This window comes from Callionymus lyra, chromosome 16, assembly GCF_982586985.1.
Source record: "Callionymus lyra chromosome 16, fCalLyr1.hap1.1, whole genome shotgun sequence".
Lineage (NCBI taxonomy): Eukaryota > Metazoa > Chordata > Actinopteri > Syngnathiformes > Callionymidae > Callionymus > Callionymus lyra.
Window position 1 is genome coordinate 20,970,548 of NC_141833.1, and position 15,950 is coordinate 20,986,497.

The 15,950-nt window shown below is 38.3% G+C and overlaps 1 protein-coding gene across 2 annotated transcripts in view; it reads right to left on the minus strand.

Annotated features, from left to right (window-relative positions):
- Window positions 1-2,417: 2,417 nt before the first annotated feature.
- The window catches only part of LOC148064124 (epidermal growth factor receptor substrate 15-like 1), a 31,782-nt gene continuing 18,249 nt past the window's right edge, over window positions 2,418-15,950 (minus strand). For both annotated transcript variants that reach the window (XM_087811965.1, XM_087811964.1), the window contains 4 exons: window positions 11,009-11,073; window positions 8,058-8,121; window positions 5,274-5,290; window positions 2,418-3,275 (listed from right to left, as the gene is read on the minus strand). In XM_087811965.1, coding sequence (XP_087668091.1) covers window positions 3,129-3,275; window positions 5,274-5,290; window positions 8,058-8,121; window positions 11,009-11,073 — 293 coding nt within the window. In that variant the 3' untranslated portion in view covers window positions 2,418-3,128. The remainder of the gene's footprint in view (window positions 3,276-5,273; window positions 5,291-8,057; window positions 8,122-11,008; window positions 11,074-15,950) is intronic.

Genomic DNA, 15,950 nt, shown 5'->3' on the forward strand with positions numbered 1-15,950 from the left:
GATTCAAAACTGTATTTGTACTCGTAAAATATTAATTTATAGAATTTATATCATGATTCAGAAATAAATACGTGGAATAAATAAAGACAAAAATGAAATTTATTTAATTAAATTTGATTTTAACTTGAAAAATACCGACAATTATTTCTGTATTATTTTCTTTCTTTATTTACAAATGTATTTGATCATTACGTCACTTTAATCATTTAATTAAATAAAATAAAGAGATAAATTAAATATAATTACGACATATCTCGGAAAAACAATTAAATTAAAATTAAATTAAATTAAATAACCTCATGTTTCACATTCAAATAAAACACATTTTCTCGCCGCACGAGTCAAATAAACACAAACGACTTCAGCATTTATAGTTTCATTGTAATTTATTACTGGTCGAGGTCAAGGTCGTGACTCCAGAGTATTTTTCTCTCACAATCCGGCGACGGGTTGCGTCACTCGTTAAGATGAGGTTCCTGGAAAGCCGGCGTCGTGAGAGGAATCTAGTCGAGGAGCTCGATGCTCTGCAGCTGCTCGACTTGTGTCTCGGCCTATAAATACAAACACTGCATTTCCATAATTACAGAGCACGCCGGAGCCGTCTGGACAGGGGGGGTGTGGGGGGGTAGTGTGTGGGGGGTGTGTGTGTGGGGGGGGTTGTGGACCGGGCCCTCATCAGGGAAGTCCTTCTGATGGCCCCGAAATTATAGTCGCACATCAAAAGACTCCTAATACTACAATTACACACACGAAGACTCAAGAGCTGCTTTGTCTGAGTCGAGACGTCGCTTCCACGACACACAACTCACAGTAGACACGCACGCACACACACACACACACACACACACATGCAGAAGTACACACACACACACACACACGCACGCACGCACACACACACATGCAGAGGTACACACACACACACACACACACACGCGCACACACACACACGCACACACATGCAGAAGTACACACACATGCAGAAGTACACACACACACACACACGCACGCACGCACGCACACACACACACATGCAGAAGTACACACACACACACACACACACACATGCAGAAGTACACACACACACGCACACACACACACACATGCAGAAGTACACACACACACACACAGAAACGCACACACACACACACACACACATGCAGAAGTACACACAAACACACACACGCACGCACGCAGACACACACACACACACACCTACACACACACTCACACACACTCACACACACACATGCAGAAGTACACACACACACACACACGCACGCAGACACACACACACACAAACGCACACGCGCACACACACCCCCACACACACACAATAACACACTCTCTGAACAAAATAGTTTAACTTTCTCTCCATCGACCGCCTTCAGTGAAGACTTGACATCCCACTGCTGACGCCATCTGTCGCCGACACTACCGTCTCTTTACGCAAGAACATCAGCGTCATCAGTGTCTCTAGACCATCCTACTGCTGACGCCATCTGTCGCCGACACTACCGTCTCTTTATGCAAGAACATCAGCGTCATCAGTGTCTCTAGACCATCCTACTGCTGACGCCATCTGTCGCCGACAGACACACTAACATCTGTTAGTATGAGTGTCATCACAATATTGGATTTAACGTTTACTTGAAATGTTTTTGGATTGTTCTGGTAAAAATGTCTCCATGTTGTTTTTATTTTGAATTTGAAAGACTGGAAATTAAAACATATTTAACTCTGAACATTTATTTTTGAATAATTGTATTTAGAAAATCAAACTATGTGTAAAAATAATCATTCACTAAAACATATGTTCACATGTTTAGATTATATTATTCAATAAAAAAAAAACGAATTGAAATATATATATTTAAATATAGAAAATATTGGATGAAATAATTCAAATAAATGCCTAAAAACAACAACATTGTAATGAAAAATAATCAAAGTTTCACCGTTTGAAAATGTTACATAAATATACTATGTTGGAGGAAACCAGAGTTCAGCGACAGGTGTCACCATCCTACTTCTGACGCCGACAAGTCCGCTCTTTGAGGCGACTCTTGCGTCGACTCAACTTGTTGGTTTCTGCGTGGACCCCCTATGTATGCATCCTTGAAACTCTGGTTTAACTCCCACCGGTCCTGCCTCTCACCCCGAGGAGCTGGGAAAAACATGCTAAGCTAGCCGCCTCGACGACACGCGGCGCAGAAACAAAAAAAAGTGTAAAAACGTTCAGTTTGTGTCGCGGCGGCGCGTGTCGCGGCGAGAGAAACCGTCGTGTCGGAGAGAAAAGAGGAAGCGAATAAGAAATATTTGCAAATCACTCTCACTTCAGATCTGGAAGCAGAAGTGTGACCTCTGACCCCCTCGTTTGTTTGGAGAGAGAGAGAGAGAGAGAGAGAAAAAAACAAGCGTTTTTCAAATCACTTTTATTTATTAAAAATAAGGCTGGAAGAGACTCCGTGCTCGGTGATCACATGTGCAAGTTCAGGATTAAAGCACTTCTTTAAGAACATTAGTGTCGACGTTAAAAACACGTTAGTGGACGTTTGAACCTCGGACCATAAATAAAGTGTTTAAGACACTAAAACAAACAAACAAACAAAAGGTATTTACAGGAAAAGACGTCCAGAGATTTTGGTTTAAAAACCGTCTTTTAAAAGAGTTTTTTGTCGCAGCTGGTTTAGGTTTGAAGCTGCAGGAGGAAGAAGAAGAAGAAGAAGAAGGAGAAGAAGAAGAAGAAGACGTAATGATTATAGTCGTCCTGCGGTGGAGCTGCAGTCAACCCTGGCTAGCTGCTAAACCTGGAGGCAACTGACCAGAGGCTCCGACACTAATTGGTAACAGGGTCTGGAGGAGGAGGAGGAGGAGGAGGAGGAGGAGGAGGAGGAGGAGGAGGAAGAGGAGGACCAGGAGGACCAGGAGGACGAGGAGGAGGAGGAGGAGGAGGAGGACCAGGAGGACCAGGAGGACCAGGAGGACCAGGAGGACGAGGAGGAGGAGGACCAGGAGGACGAGGAGGAGGACGAGGAGGAGGACGAGGAGGACCAGGAGGACCAGGAGGAGGAGGAGGAGGAGGACCAGGAGGAGGAGGAAGGGTCAGTGTGGTGCCTGGTCAGACCTGGTCAGCTGCCCGGCATGTGGGCCCGGCTCAGAGCGAGGGCCAGGTCCAGGTCCTGCTGCTCCTGCAGCCTGAGCCTCCGCAGACGCTCGTCCTCCTCGCGCCGACTCTCCCTGGTGGCCCACTCCAGCTGCCGGGTCTCACTTCCAAACTACACGAAAACAAACAAACAAAAAGTCATTATTAGTCCAGAACATGTTTGACTCTCCGTGATCTTCTCCTCGTATTGCCGCTGCCAAGGAGGTCGAGGTGAGCGTCCGAGTGTCCTTCAGAAATATCTCAAGGGAGTCTCGAGTCTGAGGGATTATTGATTATTGATTATTGAGGATTTATCCGATCATTTTCTACTTAGTTGAGTTGTTGCTGGAGCAAGTCAGGAATGCTACTGCCCCCTGCTGTCCACGTCAGCAAATGTGACTGAAAATATCATTTATTTATTAATTAAGAGCTCAAAAATAAATATCAATACACTTAAATATTGCAATATTGTTCTCCTATCATACAGTACTGGAGTAAAAAAAAATGTAAACTTCTTTTAATTCACCTTTCAATTCTAATTTTTCAAAGTTATTTAACAGTTTATTTTTCTATGAAGAGAGTATGAATTAAATTTATATTTAAAAGTAACATCCGAATATAAACGGCGTTTGTTAGTTTCTGAGTTGCTATTAAACTTCCGGCCACTAAAGAAAGAATTAAATCCTGCGAGATCCTAGCGATGACTGAGGACGAGAGGATACAGTGAGTCCAGTAGTTTTTAAAGCTGATGTTTGGACATATTTTGGTTTGAAAACAAAAGAAAGCAGTTACGACTGAGGACGAGAGGATACAGTGAGTCCAGTAGTTTTTAAAGCTGATGTTTGGACATATTTTGGTTTGAAAACAAATGAAAGCAGTTACGACTGAGGACGAGAGGATACAGTGACTCCAGCAGCTTTTAAAGCTGATGTTTGGACATATTTTGGTCTGAAAACAAATTAAAAGCAGTTACGACTGAGGACGAGAGGATACAGTGAGTCCAGTAGTTTTTAAAGCTGATGTTTGGACATATTTTGGTTTGAAAACAAATGAAAGCAGTTACGACTTCGTCAAGAGTCATGTGGTCTGTAAATACTACAACACCAGAGTAATTTACTGCACAATACTACACATATATACTTGTTACTACACTATCACAACACCAGAGTCAAGTACTACATGATACTACACATGTATACTTAGTTACTATCACTTTATATCGTATCGTTGACCCTGTATTCAGATTCTTACCGATACTCACTCCTACTGCTAAGTACCTTTGCCAAATAAGTCTTGTACAAATCATTAAATGACAAAAATACTACTTTTACAATTTGAAGTAAAACTTTTAGGACGTGTATAAAACTGGAGAAGAAACCAATGATTAGATTTGTTGCTGATCTGGATGATTCATCAGGATCGAGGAAGGATTTGAAGAAACAAAGCTTCACTTGAATTAACTTCTCAATGTTGCGTCTCAAGCGGCTACTAAGTTCTAAATTAGCGGAAAAAAATACAACATTCTTACAACACTTCACACAATCCAATCAGTTAAAATTTAAAAAAAAATCAATGCCACTGTCCTGGGAAATTTGTTGCCACTATTAATTAAAAGATTTAATTTTTTTTAAAGATGGGATTGTAATTGTTTTAACAATATTTTGCTAAGCTAACGTCAATGTTGCGGTGAGTTCTTAGCAATACTCATCGATACCTGGATTGTTTGTTTTTTCGGGGAAATGATTCTGGAATTATTGACTTTTCATTGATTGCATTTCATAAAAATAAAAATCTGAAATGAGGTCCTTGGCAGAGGTATGCATCGCCTCAGTGCACGTCTAGTTAGCATATTTACCGAACATCTGCATCGAGATGTTGATCATCAAATTGTTTGTGAAATAAATTAAGTAATTTTCTACTCTTTGATTGGACGATTCATTGAAGATCAAGTCATCACAGCGTTTTCATGCAACTTCGTGTCCGATCGACGTCTCAAAAGCACAAAAATCAAACACGGCAGAAAAGCTGGACATCTTCACCAAAGAAGCTTCAAACGTGCGGTTTTTAAACGAGACTCTCGTGCAGACAGTTTCTTCCACATGCAAAGGTTCACCACAGAGAGACGTCTTACCTCGACTGCTTCAGATCCTGCCGGAGAAACAACAACACAGTGTGACACACAAGTCATGCTTCGCCACACATGTTGGAAGAAGATCAGTGACGTCGTGACGCTCCATGGATGGAACTCATGTTGAAAATATTTTTTTCATTTTAAGTAAATTAAATATCTTTATATTTAAAGGTTGAATTCGTTTTTATTTAATAATATCTATAATAATATGTATGTTATATCTTATTATCATTATTATTTCTTTACTCAAAGTTTTAAATTAAAAAATAAATGTTCTTCATTCAATAATTCTTTAGTTCTTAGCATTTTCAAATTGTCTACATTTTTTTACATTGAATTAAAAGCACGGAGATACTTCATCAAACTTTCAGCCAATCACGCGACGTGCAGACGATCACGTGACCGGTCATCTCGCTCTAGTAGCTCAGAGAATTATTGGAATAACAATATCAAACTTATTGAGTAAAATAAATAATAATTGATTTAGAAAATATGAAATGGTTTTAAAAGCATCAAATTAACCTTTAATTTAATTTTCTGAACAATTAAATTCAATATTTTGCTCATTTAAATTCCTAAAAAACAACATTTTAATTAAAAAAAACAAACCGTTTCAACATTTGAAATGTTAAACTCAAGCAGTGGATATTTCAAAGCCTCTGATATTCTTCCAAACAGCCGACATGATGCACCGGACGAGACAAAAAGAGACTTCAAGTGTTTAAACTCTTAACTGGTCACAGATCAGGTTTGCTGCACCTGAAGCGACGACTCGTCTTCACCTGTCAAACATGCAACTGACCCTGGACCACAGAGTCCACGACGAGATCTTCTCACGTAAACACGGACCTCTTCAGTCGTCTCTGCTCGTGAGGCGACAGAAGTGTTGCTCGTGTGCGAGAGAGAGAGCGACGGCGTGACTCGACGACTCGACGACTCACGCTCGTGTCGAGAGACGACTTCCGTCCGACGAAGGCGACACTTACTGAGCCCGAAACCTGAAACCCACCACACGGTCTTGACTCGGGTGCGTCCGCACTAAAGGGTCAGTGAGCGGACCTCCTGGAGAGGGGGGACAATCCAGTGAGACTGGAATTCGATGTTGAAATTTAAAAAAGAAAGAGGAGCGGGGAATGTTCCGTGAGGAACACCACAGCCATCTTAATAAAGTCCCAGGAGGGACCCAGGAAATTCTTGTTGATCCGGGAACATCGTGATGATGGAATGAAGGAGATTTTGAAGGTCACTTGTGTGGCCTCTGACTGCTGCTGCTGCTGCTCACTGACCCGACTATGTTTAGAATTAACTCACAAGAAACTAAAGACATGAATTAATATCCAACAACCTTTGACTGCATCTCTGCGGCCATTATGACGTCGAGTACATTTTTCAGTTTACCATTTTTTTTAAATACATTTTCTTTACTGCATTAACACTAAATACAACTCGGCCCTTTTTTACTTATTCCTTTTGGTGTATATTTGTTCCCCTCAAAGGTTTTGAGTGATTATTTAAAAGAAAGTTAATTTATCTAAATATTTTTTATTAAAAGGTCTAAATATTTTATTAGCATATTTAGGTTTATTTTAAGTTGACCTTCGTGTTTGATATTTTAATTCCAATAATGTAAAAGTACATTTTCTAATTTGATGTACATTTTAATTTGTTACTTTATAAAGTTGCTCTGAAATCTGGGCGAACGAGAGGTTACGAGAGTCCATGATGATGTAACAATGGCTTCACTCCTCCAGCCGGCTGTGATCAGGCCCTGCTTTGTTTATACAACAAGTCCCTTGGAGAAGGAGACTTCCTGGATTGATGACGCGCGGTGACCAACCTCAATACTTGACCAATCACAGCAGAGTGGGCGTGGCTATGATCAACAAGATTTTTTTTCTTTTTCTTGCCCCTTATAATAATTCGAGTAAATATTGAGATTAAACCCAACATATATTTTTAAGGTCTACAAGTATGTTATTTGCATATTTAGGTTTATTTTCTTTCCTCTTTTCGTACAGTTTTTCCATCATATTCTGGCTCTTCTCTCTTTTGGCCCCACAGCAGTCTCAGTATATAAAGTGGCCCCTGAGGAGATTAAATCGCTCAACCCTGATTTACACAATAACAAAACCTAGCCTTAAAAAGGTTTTTTTTGTTGCCAGGGCCGATGAAGCTCCTTGGCTGAGGTATGTTTTCCAGTGGCGCATCAAAAACCATTACAATACAAGAACGCCGATAATGACTCATCAAGAATCGCAGAGGATTCTGAGAATCCAGAACATGGAAGAAGATCCCAGCACCAGCTGCGTCTCTTTCGTCTCTCACTTCCTCATGCGACGGGCGAGTGGACGGTCCAGCAGCGCCGCAGAGCAAACATCTCCACCAGCTCGACGGGTTGGAAAAAAAAGAAAGAAAAAAGGGGAACACACTCTTTCTCACGCTGTGGTTCTGCTAAAATAAGTGCTGGGTCAGAGAGGAGGGGCAGGTGATGGGCACGCTTCACCAGCCACTTCTCATGTGAAGAGTCTCCGACGATTACGAGAAGAAGCTTATCAGCCTCGCGATGGAACATCTCAACATCTCAACGCCCGCCGACTATCTCCGCCCGCAGGTTTCCTGTCGACCGCTTCAAAAGCAGAAACTAATTTTCGCCGCCACGGCTTTTACTAGCATCGTTTGCCGGAGCGTCTCCGGGGAATCCAACCCGGGACGGTCTCGGAAAAAGATAAAACCGTCCCCCCTGACAACAAGTCGAGTCACAATCACCTCAGAGTTAGGACTCACCGTAGGGAGGCGCGGGACGGTTCGGTACGTTCTTCTTCGACGGGAGGACCGGAGGGTCCGGCTTCTGTCGGGGCAGAAAAACATGTTCCGCTTTTTTTTTTCACACAAAGATGAACGACAGTTTTCATGCATGTCAATCAAATTTTAGTTTCTTATCTTCATTAAAAATGTTTTTCTCAAGAACAGATTTTAAATTATTCCATTTTTTTTTTTGCAAGCTGGAAAATTTTCGATCAGACGTATAAGACGTAGAAGTTATACATATAAAGATCCAGTTAAACACAAATGTATTTTTTTTTTTTAGGAACTATCATCAAAATTTAACATCTTCACTTTCGGGGTCTTTAAATTCTCCCTTTTTCTTATCTTATTTTCACAATGAATTTAAAATGTAACTGTTTAAGAAAACACTTTATAACAGAGACTTTAAATGATTACGTCTCTGGGTCCGACTTTAGCCATGCCTGATACGAGTCATGTCAGCAAAAGACTTCTAAAGTAGCTACTAAATGAAAAGTTGTAAAAATGTCTATTCATAGTTTAAAAGGAAAAACATTTTTTGTTCTATGACAAAAGTATCCGGCTTCATGTAGCATTTTAAAAATGTATATTTTTGCAAAAAGTACTAGTTTACCATGATAAGTGTCATAGTGAGGATGGAAGATGTATATGTATATATATATATATATATATATATATATATATATGTATACGTTTCTATCGACTATAATATCTTTTGCATTACAACTAATTAGAAAAGAGAGGAACTTGACTCTAAGTTCTTCTGAGAAAGAAAATAATTTTTCAGGGATTAGCATCAACACCAGTAAATCTACACTTCGGGGGATTTGGATCTTGTTTTTTTTTTTTACAATTAATTGTATATTTTACAGGCAAAAGGACAAATTAAAAGAATACTTTATATACTTTGGACATGCCTGATATAAGGACAGTAAACAACTCAGACCATGTGTATAAGAAAGTTCAGAGTAGACTGGACTTGGAGAGCACGAACGCTCCTTCCCATGATGCAACACTAATAGACTCAGGGACTCATTCATTCCTCGTGATATTATACTTTATAATTCTAAAGTTTGGGGGCAGGAGTGAAAAGATGATGATCTTCCATTTTAATCTTGGTGTGATTTTTCTCTATATTCTTTATATTTGCCCTTTGTTCTTGTTTTAATGCAACTATTATCTGCTGTGAACTGGAAAACCCAATTTCCCGAAGGAGATCTCCAGAGGGATGAATAAAGTGTATCCATCTAGTCAGCAAAAGACTTCTACAGCAACTACTAATGGAGAAGCTGAAACATTATTTTCACAGCTTCAGGGGAAAAACCGTTATGTTACAATAACGGTCTCTCCCTTCATATGGCATTAGAAATACACTTTGAATAAACTACTTCCTCAACACGAACAAAGCTTTGAGATGATGCTCGTTCTCATCCTGGATAGAAAGTTACGAGAGACGTTTCATGGCAGTGATGAGCGTCATATATTAGTGAGGATGGAAAAGTGTGTCGTTGCTGCTGTGTGTTCGATGGACTTGAAAAGAGACTCGTTGGAAAAGCTGGAAATTCTCCCCAAATCTTTTGTATTTTAAAGTCACTTTACAGGAATATTTAATATATTATTTATTTATTCTATGTATAACATATTGCACTATTTTTAACTTATTTATATTTATACTTTTATGTACATTCATTATTATATGCAATATTTAAACGTTATTTATTTATTCAGTTTATACTATATTGCACTTTTAACTTATGAATGTACATAAAAGTATAAATATAAATTATTATATGCAATATTTAAAACGTTATATATTCTGTTTATACTATATTGCATTTTTAACTCATGAATGTACATAAAAGTATAAATATAAATTATTATATGCAATATTTAAAACGTTATTTATTCCGATTATACTATATTGCAATTTTAACTTATGAATGTACATAAAAGTATAAATATAAATTATTATATGCAATATTTAAAACGTTATATATTTATTTATTCCTATTATACTATATTGCATTTTTAACTTATTTATATTTATACTTTTATGTACATTCATTATTATATGCAATATTTAAAACTTTATTTATTCTGTTTATACTATATTGCATTTTTAACTTATTTATATTTATACTTTTATGTACATTCATTATTATATGCAATAATTAAAACTTTTATTTATTCCGTTTATACTATATTGCATTTTTAACTTATGAATGTACATAAAAGTATAAATATAAATTATTATATGCAATATTTAAAACGTTATATATTTATTTATTCCTATTATACTATATTGCATTTTTAACTTATTTATATTTATACTTTTATGTACATTCATTATTATATGCAATATTTAAAACTTTATTTATTCCTATTATACTATATTGCATTTTTAACTTATTTATATTTATACTTTTATGTACATTCATTATTATATGCAATAATTAAGACTTTTATTTATTCCGTTTATACTATATTGCATTTTTAACTTATGAATGTACATAAAAGTATAAATATAAATTATTATATGCAATATTTAAAACGTTATATATTTATTTATTCCTATTATACTATATTGCATTTTTAACTTATTTATATGTATACTTTTATGTACATTCATTATTATATGCAATATTTAAAACGTTATTTATTTATTCTGTTTATACTATATTGCATTTTAAGGTACTTATATTTATATTTATACTTTTATGTACATTCATTATTACATGCAATATTTAAAACTTTATTTATTCCTATATACTATATTGCATTTTTTTACTTATTTATATTTATACTTTATGTTTTTTAACGGTTGCCAAGCAACGAAGTTTCGCTGCTTGTTTCACTGCTGTGTTTTCTGTGCAACGACACTAAAAGAAAGACTAAAGTCTAAAGAATTAAACCACAAGTTTCATTCTTACCTTCGACATTTGACTAAAATCGGCGAATCCGCTCTTGCTGCCGTAAGAGTTGCTGCCGAACGGGTCTGCGGGTCACAAACACAATCGTCACAAACACAATCGTCACAAACACAATCGTCACAAACACAATCGTCACAAACACAATCGTCACAAACACAATCGTCACAAACACAGTCGTCACAAACACAGTCGTCACAAACACAATCGTCACAAACACAATCGTCACACACACAATCGTCACAAACACAATCGTCAAAAACACAATCGTCACAAACACAATAGTCACAAACACAATCGTCACATACACAATCGTCACAAACACAATCGTCACAAACACAATCGTCACAAACACAGTCGTCACAAACACAATCGTCACACACAAAATCGTCACAAACACAATCGTCACAAACACAATCGTCACAGTCGTCACAAACAATCGTCACAAACACAATCGTCACAAACACAATCGTCACAAACACAGTCGTCACAAACACAATCGTCACACACACAATCGTCACAAACACAATCGTCACAAACACAATCGTCACAAACACAATCGTCACAAACACAATCGTCAAAAACACAATCGTCACAAACACAATCGTCACACACACAATCGTCACAAACACAATCGTCACAAACACAGACGTCACAAACACAATCGTCAAAAACACAGTCGTCACAAACACAATCGTCACAAACACAATCGTCAAAAACACAATCGTCACAAACACAATCGTCAAAAACACAATCGTCACAAACACAATCGTCACAAACACAATCGTCAAAAACACAATCGTCACAAACACAATCGTCACAAACACAATCGTCACACACACAATCGTCACACACACAATCGTCACAAACACAATCGTCAAAAACACAATCGTCAAAAACACAATCGTCACAAACACAATCGTCACACACACAATCGTCACAAACACAATCGTCACACACACAATCGTCACACACACAATCGTCAAAAACACAATCGTCACAAACACAACCGTCACAAACACAATCGTCACAAACACAATCGTCACACACACAATCGTCACAAACACAATCGTCAAAAACACAATCGTCAAAAACACAATCGTCACAAACACAATCGTCACACACACAATCGTCACAAACACAATCGTCACAAACACAATCGTCACAAACACAATCGTCACAAACACAATCGTCACAAACACAATCATCACAAACACAATCGTCACAAACACAATCGTCAAAAACACAATCATCACAAACACAATCGTCACAAAAACAATCGTCACAATCGTCACAAACACAATCGTCACAAACACAATCGTCAAAAACACAATCATCACAAACACAATCGTCACACACACAATCGTCACAAACACAATCGTCACAATCGTCACAAACACAATCGTCACAAACACAATCGTCACAAACACAATCGTCACAAACACAATCGTCACAAACACAATCGTCACAAACACAATCGTCACAAACACAATCGTCACAAACACAATCGTCACAAACACAATCGTCAAAAACACAATCGTCACAAACACAATCGTCAAAAACACAATCGTCAAAAACACAATCGTCACAAACACAATCGTCACACACACAATCGTCACAAACACAATCGTCAAAAACACAATCGTCAAAAACACAATCGTCACAAACACAATCGTCACACACACAATCGTCACAAACACAATCGTCACAAACACAATCGTCACAAACACAATCGTCACAAACACAATCGTCACAAACACAATCATCACAAACACAATCGTCACAAACACAATCGTCAAAAACACAATCATCACAAACACAATCGTCACAAAAACAATCGTCACAATCGTCACAAACACAATCGTCACAAACACAATCGTCAAAAACACAATCATCACAAACACAATCGTCACACACACAATCGTCACAAACACAATCGTCACAATCGTCACAAACACAATCGTCACAAACACAATCGTCACAAACACAATCGTCACAAACACAATCGTCACAAACACAATCGTCACAAACACAATCGTCACAAACACAATCGTCACAAACACAATCGTCACAAACACAATCGTCAAAAACACAATCGTCACAAACACAATCGTCAAAAACACAATCGTCAAAAACACAATCGTCACAAACACAACCGTCACAAACACAATCGTCACACACACAATCGTCACACACACAATCGTCACAAACACAATCGTCAAAAACACAATCGTCAAAAACACAATCGTCACAAACACAATCATCACACACACAATCGTCACAAACACAATCGTCACACACACAATCGTCACACACACAATCGTCAAAAACACAATCGTCACAAACACAACCGTCACAAACACAATCGTCACAAACACAATCGTCACACACACAATCGTCACAAACACAATCGTCAAAAACACAATCGTCAAAAACACAATCGTCACAAACACAATCGTCACACACACAATCGTCACAAACACAATCGTCACAAACACAATCGTCACAAACACAATCGTCACAAACACAATCGTCACAAACACAATCATCACAAACACAATCGTCACAAACACAATCGTCAAAAACACAATCATCACAAACACAATCGTCACAAAAACAATCGTCACAATCGTCACAAACACAATCGTCACAAACACAATCGTCAAAAACACAATCGTCACAAACACAATCGTCACACACACAATCGTCACAAACACAATCGTCACAATCGTCACAAACACAATCGTCACAAACACAATCGTCACAAACACAATCGTCACAAACACAATCGTCACAAACACAATCGTCACAAACACAATCGTCACAAACACAATCGTCACAAACACAATCGTCACAAACACAATCGTCACAAACACAATCGTCAAAAACACAATCGTCACAAACACAATCGTCAAAAACACAATCGTCAAAAACACAATCGTCACAAACACAACCGTCACAAACACAATCGTCACACACACAATCGTCACACACACAATCGTCACAAACACAATCGTCAAAAACACAATCGTCAAAAACACAATCGTCACAAACACAATCGTCACACACACAATCGTCACAAACACAATCGTCACACACACAATCGTCACACACACAATCGTCAAAAACACAATCGTCACAAACACAACCGTCACAAACACAATCGTCACAAACACAATCGTCACACACACAATCGTCACAAACACAATCGTCAAAAACACAATCGTCAAAAACACAATCGTCACAAACACAATCGTCACACACACAATCGTCACAAACACAATCGTCACAAACACAATCGTCACAAACACAATCGTCACAAACACAATCGTCACAAACACAATCATCACAAACACAATCGTCACAAACACAATCGTCAAAAACACAATCATCACAAACACAATCGTCACAAAAACAATCGTCACAATCGTCACAAACACAATCGTCACAAACACAATCGTCAAAAACACAATCATCACAAACACAATCGTCACAAACACAATCGTCAAAAACACAATCATCACAAACACAATCGTCACACACACAATCGTCACAAACACAATCGTCACAATCGTCACAAACACAGTCGTCACAAACACAATCGTGAGAGACGAAGATGTCGGGCCTACAGTGTTTACAGAAAGTGGCGACACTAAAACAAACGTTAAGACCTCGACCACAGAGAAGCGTCACAGACTTCAGCTTCTATTCTCCTGCACGCGTCCAACGAGACGCGACGGGTTTCAATTTCCACGACATTTCCTCCAGATCTCAAGAAGAAGGTTCTGTTGGACCTGACGGTGCATCTAATCATCTCATTAGAGGCGTCGGTCGCGGCTCTGTTTTTGAAGCCGACAGGAATGCGGTAATAAAGTCAAAACCGTGGACGGTTGCAGTGGAAAAACAAAACATTGTAACAGAATCTGTTTGTTGTGAGTGCGCGCCCACAAAAGACCCCATTCATGTGTGTTTTCTCTCGGGGCGCAGCGACGCGGCTCAGGTCCACAGTCGGGCCTGTGTTTTTTTGTTTTTTTCGATGGCGCTGCCGGACCCCCAACTTAAAACCGCCGTGGATGGACAGAGGAGCCTGGACCTGGACCTGGAGCGTCACAGAGTTCCTGTTATGTTTGGCTGCTCCTGTTTTTCCAGCGTTATTCGCGGGTCTGGTATTTATAGTTAAATGCGTGGGTCGTGGGCTAAAAATAGAGCCTTCGAACCCACAGGAAAAATTGAAGCCACAGCGAGAGAAAAAATGGTTTTGCCCCTGGTGTGCCCTCCTGGAAATATAAGATCTAATTCTGACGCGGCACCAGGACGGGGAAGAAAAAGACTCTTTTATAAAAACGTCAAACAACTGGAACACTCTTAGGGTGAAGTAGGAGCTAATAAAGTCACACTCGCGGGAGTGTTGTTCGGTCCAGAGGAGGTGAGGCGGCCATTTATAGAAGTACTGGGTGTTTAAATGTACTTCACTATGAATGTTTCATTGATTTAAAAAAATAATAATATTCATTTCTATATTGAACGGTTGAATTTAATCATTTAAACATTTTCAAAATGACTTTTTTTTTTTCTTTTTTTTTTTTACACAATACGTTTGAGATTCTAATTCAAAATATTTAAAAATACTATTTCTAAACTCAATATAATAATAGTGACTCCAGACATTAACAAACGAGTACCGAGCGACTGGATTGAACTTTTAGGCCAATCATGCGACGCACAGATGATCATGTGACGCACAGATGATCATGTGACGCACAGATGATCATGTGACGCACAGATGATCATGTGACGCACAGATGATCATGTGACGAGATTAAAAGGCTACGAATTAAAAATATATAGAATTTAGAGCATTTATTTTTGTATTATTGGAATTTCAATAGCAAACTATGTATATATTCATTAGTTTTATATAAAATTCATTTTTTAAATATTATAT